This window comes from Numida meleagris, chromosome Z, assembly GCF_002078875.1.
Source record: "Numida meleagris isolate 19003 breed g44 Domestic line chromosome Z, NumMel1.0, whole genome shotgun sequence".
In the NCBI taxonomy this organism is placed as follows: domain Eukaryota; kingdom Metazoa; phylum Chordata; class Aves; order Galliformes; family Numididae; genus Numida; species Numida meleagris.
Genome location: NC_034438.1, coordinates 22,776,086 through 22,790,589, shown reverse-complemented (window position 1 = coordinate 22,790,589; position 14,504 = coordinate 22,776,086). Strand labels below are relative to the sequence as shown.

The 14,504-nt window shown below is 36.1% G+C and overlaps 1 protein-coding gene across 1 annotated transcript in view; it reads left to right on the top strand.

Moving 5' to 3' along the window:
* The window catches only part of JMY (junction mediating and regulatory protein, p53 cofactor), a 69,620-nt gene that overhangs the window by 41,291 nt on the left and 13,825 nt on the right, over positions 1-14,504 (top strand). The window contains exons 5-7 of the mRNA XM_021379780.1: positions 3,827-3,992; positions 7,632-7,819; positions 12,790-12,876. Of these exons, the coding sequence (XP_021235455.1) occupies positions 3,827-3,992; positions 7,632-7,819; positions 12,790-12,876 (441 nt within the window). The remainder of the gene's footprint in view (positions 1-3,826; positions 3,993-7,631; positions 7,820-12,789; positions 12,877-14,504) is intronic.

Below are 14,504 nucleotides of genomic sequence, written 5' to 3'. Positions count from 1 at the left end.
GCAGCAATATATATGTGTTACCAACGAATAGCAGTTTGCTAAAGACGCCACAAAATATTTTTCAGAAAACTGTTTCACTGTAGCAGCTTTCTGTGTATCTTCTTTTCAGCCATTTTTTTTTTTCAGTGGCAGCTTTTTGGAAAGACTAAGTAAAAAAGTAAGATTGGGAAATCTTTGAAGTACTTAAACATATTTGAATTATTTCTAGTAACACATGAGAGATGATTTTGCATTCTTAACTTTCTCTGTTGAAATCAATAGTGGCAATAAACTGATCTGTTGCATGTGGTATTTCCAGCAAAGGGAGAAGTGTTAATCACACTGTATACAGCACTTGTGAGGATTCTTCTACACTTTTCCTGCTTGTTTGATCAGAAAAGGCTACTACAGTGGTATCAGAATGGGAAGACATCTACAAGTGTTGTTTTGACGAATTAAGACTGTGACAATACAAGACTGCTCTCCACAAATACACCAATGAGAATAAATCTTAGGAAGAGTAATGTGTGTTTGCTCTTCGGTATTTTTGTAAAAACAAATGACGTTATCTGATTGTGAATAAACAGATAATAGAAATAAGATTTCTGGAAGTTAGGAGGGAGTAACTGAACAAATTTCCAATAGGAGTTACAAATACACGCTTCTGTGGGAGTTATTCTGTGGGAATAAGATCTACATTAACAGTAAGGAAATTATTTTAAGAACTCAATTTATGAAAATAGTTAATTATATTTGTCTGCAGGCATTCTGTTATGGTAAAGCAGCTGGATTTGTTGACCTTTAGTTCTATGCTCTGTTTGACTGTTTTTTAAATTATTTGTGTCATCTTAGTATGTTATCTTAGAATGTGTGTTACAGTTCTTATCAGAGGCCTTCTTTTTTAATCCATTATGTCCTTATTACATTACCTATGTTTGAGTCTGCGTTCTGCCATAGAACTGTTAGGAAAACTAAGTTCCTGCTTAAGATCTTCACAAAGAAGCACTGTTACTTCAATTAGGGCCACATAGATTCAGTTATTTTTTAGAATGAATGCAAGTTGAGGGCTATCAGGAAATTGAACTCACATCTCCTCAGTTCTAGTTCTTCATCCAACTGCAAAATGTTTCTTTCCTATAATCACATTCTCACTTTGAAGTTCCCGGTATTTCCTCCACTGTGTTGAGATTGGTTTAAAATTAAAGGTTCAATTTTTTTTCATGAGCTTTACTATAGTTTAGATATCTGAGAGCCATATGATGATATTCATTTTACATTCCTGCTGCATGTGAAAACTGAATATGGTGATGTTAAATGCCTTAAACAGATCAGGTAGGTGGCAGCATCTCTAATGTATGCTTGCAAGGCCAAGATTTTGTTCTCAGGTGGGCCTTTATGTTGCAAACACTGGTGCAGCTGAAAGAAATTTTGAGTTGCTATAACCTCATTAGCTGATACTTTTAGTTTATATGTCTGTGCAGTCTTTTTGCAATGTCTGTGGACTTAAAATTTGTGAACATCTTCTTTAAAGAAAAGTTTGGGTGAATTTCACAGTTCAGTGACAAAGCACAACTTCTTAGAAGTGGTAGAAGTTTGTGTTTTGTGGAAGAAGTTTGAATGGCATTGCATTAACTTGCTGAAAATAGATATATATTTTACAGTAAGAGAATCTTTTTAACATGCCAAAACACAGGAGTGTCTCTTGCAAACTAGCTTCTGTGAATAGCTGGGAGATTAAGAACTGGTCCTCTTGCCCTGAAAACTTGAAATCTTTATTTCATTTACTGTTTTGATAATAATTGGATGTAGAGAGATGGATGTAGAGTAGTAGATTGCCTTAGCAAGACACATTGGTGTCACTGGACTAAAACATGGGAAATATGCATTATTGATTGTAAGATTTATGATAATCACTTAGACTTATTTTTCCTTTCTGGCCGATAACTTAAAAAAAATGCATTCAGTAAATTTAGTAGAAGAATTTTTAAGAATAGAAATTCTAAGAGTTGATTCACAGTTCTTCCATCTGTTAATCTCGGACAGAACAAAGTATAATTTAGGGAGCTGTTTCTTCATTGTTTAATTAAGCTGCAAAATCCACGTCAGTGGGTAATGATTCATGTGCTAAGAGCTTACATAGTATTAAAGAGGAGAATAGGACAGAGTCATGTAGTAAAATCAAGGGAGTGTATTCAGCATAAAAGGCAGCTTAACAAGTCTTGAGCTGCAAGCTGTGAGAGAGGCTGGTGAACAATTTTAGGGAAGTGTCACTGTACTATCTGCTAAATTTTATCTTCCTGGATATTTGCTATTACAACGTTTGTCTGAAACAAAATACTTTTTTGGTTTGATTCAGTGCAAGAGTGTTGTTGATCTAGTGTAATTATATCTAAATATACATGATAAATTGAACCTAGAAGACTCTTCTGTGGTTATTGATGGTCTTGGTCCCTCAAGAGACCACCAAAGTGTAAAAACCTAGTAGCGAGTATTTTTTTTTTAATGAATAGTTGTCCAGATCCTTTATTTTTCCTTGCTAGATGTTCCTTTTTAATGATGGAGTAGCTGTCCTATGGTAACTTACCACTAGAATGGTAAGACAGGTAGATCACAAGTTGTCAGTAAGAATTAAATTTATTTTCATCTTTTGTATGGGAGAAACTGTAAGGGATTAATTTTTGAGAAGGTAGAGAGTTTAAATGTGACCTTAGCACTTCTTCGTCATACAAGTTGTAGAGTTGTATGGCTTTGAATTTGCTCTAAAGAGAAAACATAAGTGTTTCTTATATATGTTCTGATTGGCCAACTATTTAAATATTGTTTTGCTGAATGCATGCTTGCCTGAAGTCAGGAGAATGATCTAAGTTCATTTTTGGTGTTTCTTGTGTCACTTCTTCAGACAAAAGCCACGATTAATTACTAGAAAATGTAGAATCATAGAATCATAGAATTAGCTAGATTGGAAAAGACCTACAAGATCATCCAACCATCCACCTACCACCAACAACCCCACTAAACCATGTCTCTCAACACAACATCTAAACGTTTCTTGATCACCTCCAGGGACAAAAGCTTTAACTACTTCTGTTTTTGTACTTTGAAAGACTCCAGAAACAAGGCTGCTGTAAGATTCTGTTCATTCTGAGGGAATAGGCCTTGGTATTTTCTTAAATTTTGTGGGTGTTTTTCCGTCCAAGCTGCAATGCTAGATAAAAGCTAGGAGATTTTTTTAGTAAATATTTTGAAAAAATAGTATAAAGGGCTTTGGCTTTGTAGATATTCTGCTTTGTTATGCCTGTATTCAAGAATGTTAACAGCGTAATGCTGGAATAGAAAATATAATAAAAAACACCTGTTTAACCCTCTTCAGTTTTTTTTTTAATCTTGAAATGAACTCCTCAGTACAGTTGTCACCATCAGAAATCAATACATGTAATTTTCCCTGATTCTACCACCTCTCACTTCTTTTCCATCTTCAGCTACAGAATAATTTTAAGGTAGTTTTCTAGATGCTGATACACTTCTTGGATTGAAGATAAGAAAATAGTAGTATCTCTTGAGAGAATCAGGTGGCAGAGTGGTAGGGTTATTTCACACTACTTACTATATGATTTAGCACTTTAGCAATCAGGAGTAAGCTACCATACTGAAAAAAATGTCAAGCATTATAGAGGCCTGATAGTGCGTGGCTCATCAAAACCAGCCTTCTTCTCTTGGTGCATTCAATTCGAACGTGCTATATTTAGTGTGCCAGACTCTATCTAGCTGTAATCATAAAATCTGTGGTTTTATTATCTTTATCCTGGAAATGTATGTTTATTCTTTTTTTTCTCTTCTTTCCATTTAGATGCAAAGTCTGAAGGGTGGTACAGAAGCCATAGCCCACTTGGATCAGTTAGAAGCTGATTATTATGATCTGCAGCTTCAGTTATATGAAGTGCAGTTTGAGATCTTGAAATATGAAGAGCTGCTGCTGACAGCACAACTTGAAAGCATCAGAAGACTGATATCAGGTGCTTTGTGCATTTTAACTTAACACCTAATCTGAAAAAAGATAATTCTTTTCCTAAAGGTCTAGTAAAGCCTGTGGGAATGAAATGAGAACATTTTTCTACCATGTGACAAGCTGGATATTCTAACATAAGTACTGTTAAATTAAATTTACACTTGTTCATAGGTAATACAGATAGGGGAGTTTTAGTATGATTCTCATTGTCTGTGTTTGAAAATGAGCAAATATGGTTCTGTGTAAAGTTTAGAAAACTAAATTCAGGCAGGAAGAAATGTCTTTATTGCTGGACTTGTGTCATGAAAACCTGCATTCATGTTACTCATTTCTTAAAAGTGACTGCTTTCGAAAAGATCTTCCTGTAAAACAGAATTCTTCAACAAAATCTTGAGGCTGCATTTATCACAGTCTCACTGGTATAGAGCAGTGGTGCAAGCCTCTTATTTCCAAATGCCCTTGTGTATTTAGAAACTAAAGAAATGGTGCAAGCAAACTACAGCATTTTTGAATCCATTTCTGTCTTTGAACCTTTTTATGCTTAATGTTTTTATTCACATAAGCTCTGTTTTACTCTTTAGAGCATAGGGTTGTGTAGAAGTTTTTTTTTTTTTTTTAAGGATAGAAAAGTCATTTGAAAGAGCAGAGATTTGAAAGTAGGTTGTGTTTTGAGTTGCCTCTGGAGAAAGAAAAAAAATGTGGAATACCATGGATTCCACTCACTGTTGTGTGAATGTCCTACCTTCAGGCTTGTGATGGCAACAGTGTTAACTGCATGTATAGGAGCTAGGGATTGAAAATTCTGTAAGTGACTTAAATGAAGTGTAGGACCTTTGACAGTGTACTTTTGTGGAAAGCTAGTTATTGCTGTACATGTATGGTTGTTTGTACTTGAGTAATAAATACTGATTAATTTTACTGAAGGAAAACACTTGAACAGGAGACTGAGAATAAATTTGTATTAGAAATTTGTATCAAAATCCTTTCATGTAGTGATAGTAGAACCAAAGGGCCTTCAGAGATTTAAGTCTCCTGTGAAAACATAATCGATCATTGCGAGTTTTAACAAATGTTTTCTCTAGAAATCTCAAAAAAAAAAAAAAAATCACCCCAAAAACTCAGCCTCTCATCTTGACCCATGGTAAAACAAAGCCCCTATTCAACTAAAAAACTAAACTGTCTTCTACCCTGATGGCAACAAAATTGTTGACTGTTCTGGCTTCCTTTATTCTTTGAAATTTATAGAATACTCTTCAATAAATAATATATTTTTTTTCAATTAGAGCTAGAAGAAATTATTGTTTTAACTATTCTTGGCATATCCTATAGCACAGAAAATGAAAAACAGTTCCTAAACATGTTGGAATGTTGCTAAAATGTTTTAAATCTGTGTGAAGTATGTGGTTTAGTGAATTCTGGAGGCTGTTGTTGTTCTGTCTTCGTTGACTATATTGGCTCTGCTGTGACGTATCAGAAGATTTTGGATTCTGTTCCAATTTATGGGATATCAGCAGAACTACAAATAAAGTTCTGGCTGAGAATTTTTTGAGAGCATAATTTGATTTCCCTGTGAGTTTGGATTTGCAGGTTCTAAGCTAGACAGAAAGCATTTTCATTTGCAAATTCAACACACTGGGTCTGAAAACTATTAAATAATAATATATCATCTTACTTTAAATGGCAGTAGTAGTTTTTTAACTTCATTAATCAAACACCAGGCACTAACATGACAAAAATGTGAATTTATTAGGTTAGAATTTTAGAGTGTCTTATCCAGTCCATACAAGCTACCTGTACATCTTTGTAAGATGGATTTGTGGTGGATGCATTGCCATCAACAGAGAATGTGATAGTTGGTTACTGTTTTGGATGGGAGGGTGTTAACAGTTGGAAATAACATAGATTGTATCTGAAGGTGAATAGTTCTTATTGTTTTATTCCAAGTGTTTGTGTCATTAAAATGTGTAAGTACCTACCAGATTTTATAGCAATTTCAGAAGTTCAAAAGCTTTCTATAGAACTGTTTTGGAACTTTGGATGCATGTTGCAAGAGATTTTTTTTTTTTTCCCCCAAACAGTAGAACATTGTTTAACATGTTGACCTGATGGAACAGTAGGGATCAGCATCTGAGGATGTTCAGGATGGGTGTTAGGAAAAGGTTCTTCAACAGAGGCACTAGAACAGGTTCCCCAGCAGCCCTAAACTGCTGGAGTTCAAGAGGTATTTGGACAGTGCTCTCAGACATAGGGTTTAAATTTTGGGTTGTCCTGTGTGGAGCCAGATTTGGACTCAATGATTCTTGTGGGTCCCTTCCAATTCAGGATGTTCTGTGATTCTATATTTTATATCTTGTACACTGGACAGTTTTGCAGCTGAGCCACTCGGGTTTCATTTGTAAATTGCTATCCTTAACTCTTAATGAAATCACATTCTAAAGCAAGTGAATTCTTCCATTTTATAAGTGTGTAGGGAAAATATAATTTTTGATTTTACTCAGTATTTCAAAGTGGGTTCTAATGACTTGATGGCTTTATGTCTGGATAAAACTATATTTTTTTAAAACTGTGCACTACACTAAAGACTTGACTAGGTCTGATACTTATTGTTCTTTTTTCTGGTAGTGCCATATCCTGCTGACCCAAAATTAGCATTATGCAATCAAAATTTTGGTTGCAGCAGAGACCTTATGCACAAATAACGTGAACTAACAACCATGTCTGGAATGGACAGTGTTCTGAAAAAGACTGAAAAAGTCCTCTTCCCCGTGTAATCTATGAGCAGAAGTAGGAGGAAGCCACAGTCTTCCTAAGAGGTAGTTGATGAAGGAGAAAGGAGAACGCTTGGTGATGCTGTGGAGTTGATACTTGACAGTCATAGTAACTATAACTGCTAAGTCAGCAGTGATGTGTATCCTTTTTGGTATGTTACAAGCAGTTCCTACTTGCTATGCCAATGAAACTGGAAACAAGAAGCCTTTGCTGCTTCTTCATCAGAACATTTTGCAAGGATTTGAAATCATCATTCTTTCTTTCTTGGCAAGAGATGAGAAGTCAGCTTTCAGAGCTGAGCTGAATGTTACACTTAGTGCTTCACTCAGGAGGCTAAAAATTGTGTGTTGATAAAATTCTTAGTATTGACAAGCCTGTAATGTTTTGAAGGACCGCCTTGAAGTTACTTTCCCACTGCTGCGTCTAAGCACAGACAGTGACTGGAATGTTAGAAGCTTCCTGAGAGGATTTTTAGCAATGTGTTGTCTAATTTCCCTTGTAATAGTAGGTTGTGGCAGACAAATCTCATGCTTAAAGACTTCAGAAAGAATCTATACATTCTGAACTTTGTAGTGAAGACCAGAGGATATTGCAATATAGTGTACTGTAAATGCTCCAAAGACATGCATGGGCACTGTGATTAAGTTAGTTTATAGACAGAAGCGCACATTTTCAGTAGCATTTGTTCTTTACTGTTTGAGCTTACCTGAATGACAAGCTTCTAACCTTTTGCTTCTACTCTTCGTCTGAAATGACTATAGTATTCTTATGCATTAAATCTTGCAATACAGGGTGGCATTGTCATTTAACAAAACAAAATGTTGACCAAAGACACACTGTTGATTTGACTTTTTTGTTGCTGACGTTTTAAAAACAGAGAAGAGAGATGAAGTGGTATATTATGACACTTACGAAAGTATGGAAGCAATGCTTGAAAAAGAGGATCCGGCAACATCTGTACACTTACAAAAAGAGGAGCTGCAAAAGTTACAACAAAAAATCCGCCAGTTGGAAGCAAGGCGTGGACGTATTTCAGCCAAGAAAGCCTACCTCAGAAATAAAAAGGTACTAATAAATTGCAAATTTTTATCATTATTAGCAAACTTAAAGAACTTCAAAATTACATTTCAAAAGATTATACTACATTAAATTCAACTTCCACATCACAGAATTTCTGTGGCTTATATTTTCTGTATATTAAAAGTTGTTTTAGAATGTAATTAGACAAATAAAGAAGCATATATAATAAACTTGGTATTTTAAGACCCCTTTTATCTTAGCTTTAAAGGAATCTTCAATGACATGAAAGTGAACAAATAAAATTATTAACTTATCAAAAAACTCGCATGTGGAGATTCTAGCATATTTTTACAGAGAGCAGATTTATGTCTTGATTTATATTTTGCAGAAGAGAATCTTCAAGGATGTTTTCTCATTAATGAGTTATATTTTTATTCTCTTACTTCTATCCTCCCAAGGAAAAGCAGCTATATTTGAAATCCAGTATACGCTCTTAATTTTTGAAACTAGGTTTGCTACTATGAATTAAAGTTAGGTTCAGTTTCATTTTTTTAATGTATTTCATGGTTGAAATTTTGTGTTGAAAGTGTTTTCAATACAGCAAAGGTTTTAACATGCTATGTCAAATACATATATGTAGGAATATATATGTAAATATATTCATTCCTTTTTCCAGAATGACTTGTTCATTGTTCTCTAGCAGTTGTCTCTTACATCAGTATGCATTGTTAATAAGGTAATTTAATGAATAGATCAAAGTTTTTAGAGAATAATGTGATACTTGTTAAAAAGGGTGTTTCCACGCCTTTCTATATATTCTCAAAATATATAGAAGTCCAAGCTGAGATCCTATTTTAAATTAGGATCTTTATATTTTGGGTTTTATATGATTAACAAAATACGACGAAGAATGATTAAGGAAGCACAGAAGATGATTCTCTGTCATCAGATTTTATTTTTCAGGGGAAGTCGCTTCATCAACCGTTTGAAAATCTTGTCTGTTAAGGGGATAATATAGCAACAGATAATCAATTACTATGTATAGAATAAGATTTTATGTAAAGTAAATATAAATTTGACTACAGTCATTTTCTTTTTCGGAAGTTCTTTCCTTGTTTATGCAGTTGATTTTTTTTTATGACATTGTCAAATATTTTTTAACACATCTTTACTTAGAAGCTTTTCTTACAGATTTGTTAGAGACCTTATTCAGCTCTACTTCTAAGTTTGGGGCCAGATGTTTTTTAATTTATATTTTTAATTTATTATTTATGGTTTTACTGAGGTCATTGTAGTTTCATTGTACTGATATTATACTAACATGAGTATAAGCTCTATACTCATGTTTTTTACACAAAATCTATTTGCATTTGTTAAGCAATGATTTCCTGAAGTTCCTTTGTCTTGATGACTTAGTTACAAAAAAAAAAAAAGCACTCCGTAATTTTTCTTGTTTCTTTAAAGCGTGTTATGAATTTTTCATGAAAGGTCTCTCTCTATTGTTATCCCAGTCTACCCCCTGCTGGCTGCACAGTAGTATTAATTAAGTTATAGTATGACACAAACATCTGTTTTATTATAGAACTAGATTTCTAGCAGTGTTGTGGTAATAAAGATAATCTAGAAGGTGTCTAGAAAAATTATTTAGAAAACAGAATAGAATTATTTGACATCCAGTTAAAGTATTTCTTATCGTGAGCAGCTCAGAGAAGGAACCATTTGGTGAAGTTGTTTGGGCCATTCTTATAGTGCATGCTTTGACCTACTAATCTTCTTCACATGCTGCTATGTCCATTTGATAGGAGATTTTTACTGTTTTGAAGGACTCAGGTTAAAGCACAGCCCATGCCTAAGCAGGTGTATATATATTTGCGGTAATAGTTAACATAAGGTTCCTTGGTATGCTTTCATAATGTTATTAGAACTATTAAGTTTTAAGGGCATAACTGCATAGAAATCTTAAAATTTGCTTTCTGCACATACTGAGTTTACTAGATGAGAATTTTTTAATGAGGACACCAATATGAAAGCAAGGTTCACTGGAACTAACTAAATACAACACTAGTACAGACCTCTTTTCACTATATTTCATGTTATTAGTTTTGAATGTGGTAGCTTATCCAGTGATAAAAGTGGTTGATCAATTGTCTTTTTCTCTTTTGAACAGATTGGTAAGATGATTAAAGGCCAAAAACGCTACTTCTAGATACTTTCTGAAGTTTTTATGGCTAGTTAGCATCTTTCATGAAGTGTGTCTCTCTAGCTGATCGTAATGCCCCCACTGAAGAACAGACCAAAGTATGAAGGATTATGTCACATATGTGGCAGGCTATGTTCCCACACCCAATCATATAGTCCTTATAGTTGGTATAATCTTTTCTTTTTTAACAAGAGTATGAGGTGGTTGATTTATTTTCAATTTGTCATCCACTATAATAATCCAATTCATTTTCTCTGATATTTCCACCTCACTTTTTTTTTTCATTATCCTTTGCTTGCAGAAGCTTAATCTTGTCTACATAGAACCTCACATTTATCCCTATGAAATTGCAGCCTTTCTTTGTTAAGAACATTTTGATAATTAAGATGATTCAGAGTTCTAATACTGTGCTGTAACATTTTTTCAGCCCCTCCTAGTTGTTGTGGTTTTTTTCTTGGTATTATTTCAAGTCATGCAGAGTTAATTACATTAAAGTAGGTCATATCTTTATTAGTATGAAATCAGCACCAAGGATGTTTTTGTCTGGCTTACCCTCTTTCTTTACATGCTTAAAATATATTTCACCATTGCTGTTATTCAGAAAGATTTAAATATTGATGCTAAATGAAAAATTTCAGATAAGTGTGGCCCCAATTAATTGAGAGTATGTTCCTTTAATTTACATACTGAAGTACTGTTCGTATTATTTTTCACTATTCTTGCCAACATACCAAAAAAACCCAAGAAACAGAACATGTGATCATCTTCACAGAATCATAGAAAGCCTTAGGTCAGAAGTGACCTTAAAGATTATCTAGTTCAAACCACAAGTGCTGTTCGCGGCGTTGCAAACCACCAGCTCAGGCTGCCTAGGGTCCCATCCAACCTGGTCTTGAACACCTTTGGGGACAATGGGGCAACCACAGCTTCTCAGAACAGCCTGTGCTAGTGCCTCACTACTCTGAGTAAAGAAATTCCTCCTATCATCTTACCTAAATCTTCTCTTTTAGTTTAAAGCCATTCCCCTTGTAAAAAGGAGACCGTGTAAAAAGTCTTTCTCCTTCCTGTTTATAAGTTCCCCTCAAGTAACTGGAAGGCCACAATGAGTTCTCCTCAGAGCCTTCTCTTCTCCCAGCTGAACAAGGTCAGCTCCCTCAACCTCTCTTGAAGGAGAGATGCTCCAGGCCTCTGGTCATCTTTGTGGCCTCCTCTGGACCTGCTCCATCAGCCCTGCATCTGTTTTATGCTGTGGGCTGGATGCAGTACTGCAGGTGGGGTCTCATGAGGGCAGTGTAGAGGAGGACAATCACCTCCTGCTCCTGGCTGGCCACCTCTTTCCTGATGCAGAACAGGATACTGTTGACTGTCTGGGCTGCAAGAGCACACTGCAGGCACATGGCCAACTTTTCATCCACCAGGACCCCCAAATCTGTCTTTGTAAGTTTAGTTCCATCTGTGCTTGGCTTTCCTGATCCCATCTCTACATGTCTAGACAGCATCTCTGTACTCTTCCCAGAACACCCATTTCTGCTTCTGCTGCCTGTATGTGTCCTTGTCCCTCAGTTTCAACAGCAGGTCCTTGCTGAGCCATGCCCATTTCCTACTTTCTCTGCCTTATTTCTTATGCTGGGGGACAGAGAACTCTTGTGCACTCAGTAAGGTGTCCTTAAAGAACTGCCAGCTCTGTTCTGTTCCTCTGTCCCTGACAATGGTTTCCCAGATCTCATCCAGCAGTTCCTTAAATAACAAGAATTTCACTCTCCTGAAGTTCAGGGTCCTGACTCTGCTCTTCCTGGGCCTGTATTCCTTGAGATCATGAACTTGACCAGGACATGGTTGCTACAGCTCTGAGTGCCTCCTACCTTAACCTCTTTAATGAGCTCCCTTGCACTGATGAGCACCAGGTCCAGTGACACTTCACCTCTGGCTGGTCTGTCCAATACCTGGGCCAGGAGTTTGTCCTCCATGCACACCAGAAGTCTCCTGGATCGCTTGCAGCCCATCGTGTTGTTTACCCAGCAAATATCTGGTGGTTGAAATCCCCCATCAGGATGAGAGCCTGTGAGTACAATGCCTTTTGTAATGAGAAGGCCTCATCATCAGGCTCCCCTTGATCAGGCGGTCTTTAGTAGACCCCAACCACCAGATGTCCTTTATTGGTCTGTTTCCTTCTCTGGAGATACTCCAAACCTGCCTCATCACTTTCCTATGTAACTGGCTCTAGCGAACTTAGTTTAGCAGGGGGATTGGACTAAATGAACTCCACAGGCCCCTTCCAGCCGATGTGATTCTGTGATACCGTGTAAATGCTTGCTTTTAAACCATGTATTATAGACACTAACTTGGGATAATAAATGAACCTGTTTGTGTGTGCATAAAATTGTAACAACTTTATTAATGTTTGTGGTTACAGGTTGTTTATGTAAAAGATGAACTCACATGTGTAAATGGGAAGCTGCCTAGTTCCAGAAACAGAAATACATAATATATTTGAGAATTAGTTAGTTAGTTGTGAAGTATTTAACTGATCAGCATTTCTTACCACTTACATACTCATTCTGTAGAAGAGACTTTTCATGCAGCTGTTGTATATTCTTTTGAAAGCTAAAAGTAATAGGCTTGGGTTTGTTTATTTTGATTTTGTTTACATTTTATGGTTTTATTTGTAAGTTAAATCAACTTTGTTAATTTGGCTGTGTGAAATGGGCTTTGTAATTTTTATTTTTCTTAGTGCCGTTTACTAAATATTACCATATAAACTGAAAATTGATTTTTGAAATTCACATTTTATGGACAACATCTTATGTCTCTACAGGAGATTTGTATTGCAAAGCATAATGAAAAGATCCAGCAGCATCACCAGAGTGAAGAGGAGTACAAAGTGCACCACTCTGTTCAGCTAGTAAGTTCAAGCTTTCTGCTGTTCAACTGGCATTTAGATAACTTGCATTCCTCATTGTACATTCATTAGTAGAATATTAGATCAGATTTCTATCTCATATTATGTTGGTAAGGAGGAATGTATAGCTGTGCTAGGATGACATTGAACCCAATCAAAATCATTAATACTTGATTCACAGTCTAGATGATTACTGCTAGAGTCTGGCTGCATGCAGAATGTCTTATGTAGTTCTAGATCTTGCTCCACATTTCTCTGTGTAGTCTCAACACAGAATAAGCTACCTTGTCCAAGTGTTGCATTAGACTTCTTTTAAAGAATATTCAAACTCTGGGCTAAGTCTTTAGTGGTGATGTAATATCAATATTTAATAAAGATCACTGACAAAGATGCGTTGAAATCTAAGTCTTTGTAATTCAGGCTTCAGTTACATTGCTGCAAATGATTCCGAGTTATCCTTCTGCATTTTAAACATTGATACATTTATCCAGAAAGTCAGCTCCATAAGTTATGTAATGAAAAGGCTACACTTACCAGCATACTCGTTCAGAAACTTGGAAGAATAGATATTTTTCTCAGTTCTTAAAATAAGGCAGATAATTCTACTGTGTTGATTGCAGTCCATTTATCTAAAAGACTTGACCAGCTTGGTCAGCGGGTCGAGAGAGGTGATCCTGCCCTTGTACTCTGCACTGGTGAGATCTCACCTGGAGTACCACCTCTAGGTGTGGAGTCCTCAGTATAGGAGAGACATGGGCCTGTTGTGTGTTCAGAAGAGGGCCACAAAAACAATCCAAGGGATGGAAAAACTCCCCTGTGAGGACGAGCTGGGAGACCTGGGGCTGTTCATCCTGGAGAAGAGAAGGCTCCAGGGAGACCTGATAGTGGCCTTTCAGTATCTAAAGGGATTGGCTCTAAGAAAGGAGACAGATTCTTTTGAGGTGTATTTTGTGATAGGTCAGGGGGAAATGGTTTTAAATTAAAAGAGGAGACATTTAGGTTGGATATGAGGAAGAAATTTTTAACAATAAGGATGATGAGGAAGAGGTTGCCCAGAAAGGTGGTAGAAGCCCCATCCTTGGAGACATTCAAGGTCAGGCTGAACGGGGCTCTGAGCAACCTGATCTAGATGTAAGTGACCCTGTCCACTGCAGAGGGGTTGGACTAGATGGCCTTTAAAGGCCCCTTCCAACTCAAGAAAATCACAGAATCATATAATCTTTTGTCTCTTAATATTTAAGAGCTCTTTTATTATTTATTTCATGGGTTTGCTAACTTATGTTATATAAAAACATGCCTTAGTTTGACTGAGAAATATCCATTGTTGTTGCAGAATAGGTTTTGACACAGACACACACACGTTATTTGACCAGGCCGCATATTTAAAATGTAGGTGTGATGGTAGAACTATACTTTCTTCTTGCAATAATGTTTTCTTTGTATTCTTATAATTTCTTTGCTCCATAGCTCAGTTACTTTCTTTTATGGCTTTCTCATTTTTCTGTCTCCTGTCTTAAACATTTTCTGTGCCTGTACTCCTTCTCTCCAATGTGTCTATCTATACGTATCTCTTTAGAAAACAGAGGAGCTGGCTCTTGGTAAAGGACAACTAGCTAAATTATGAAAATGGC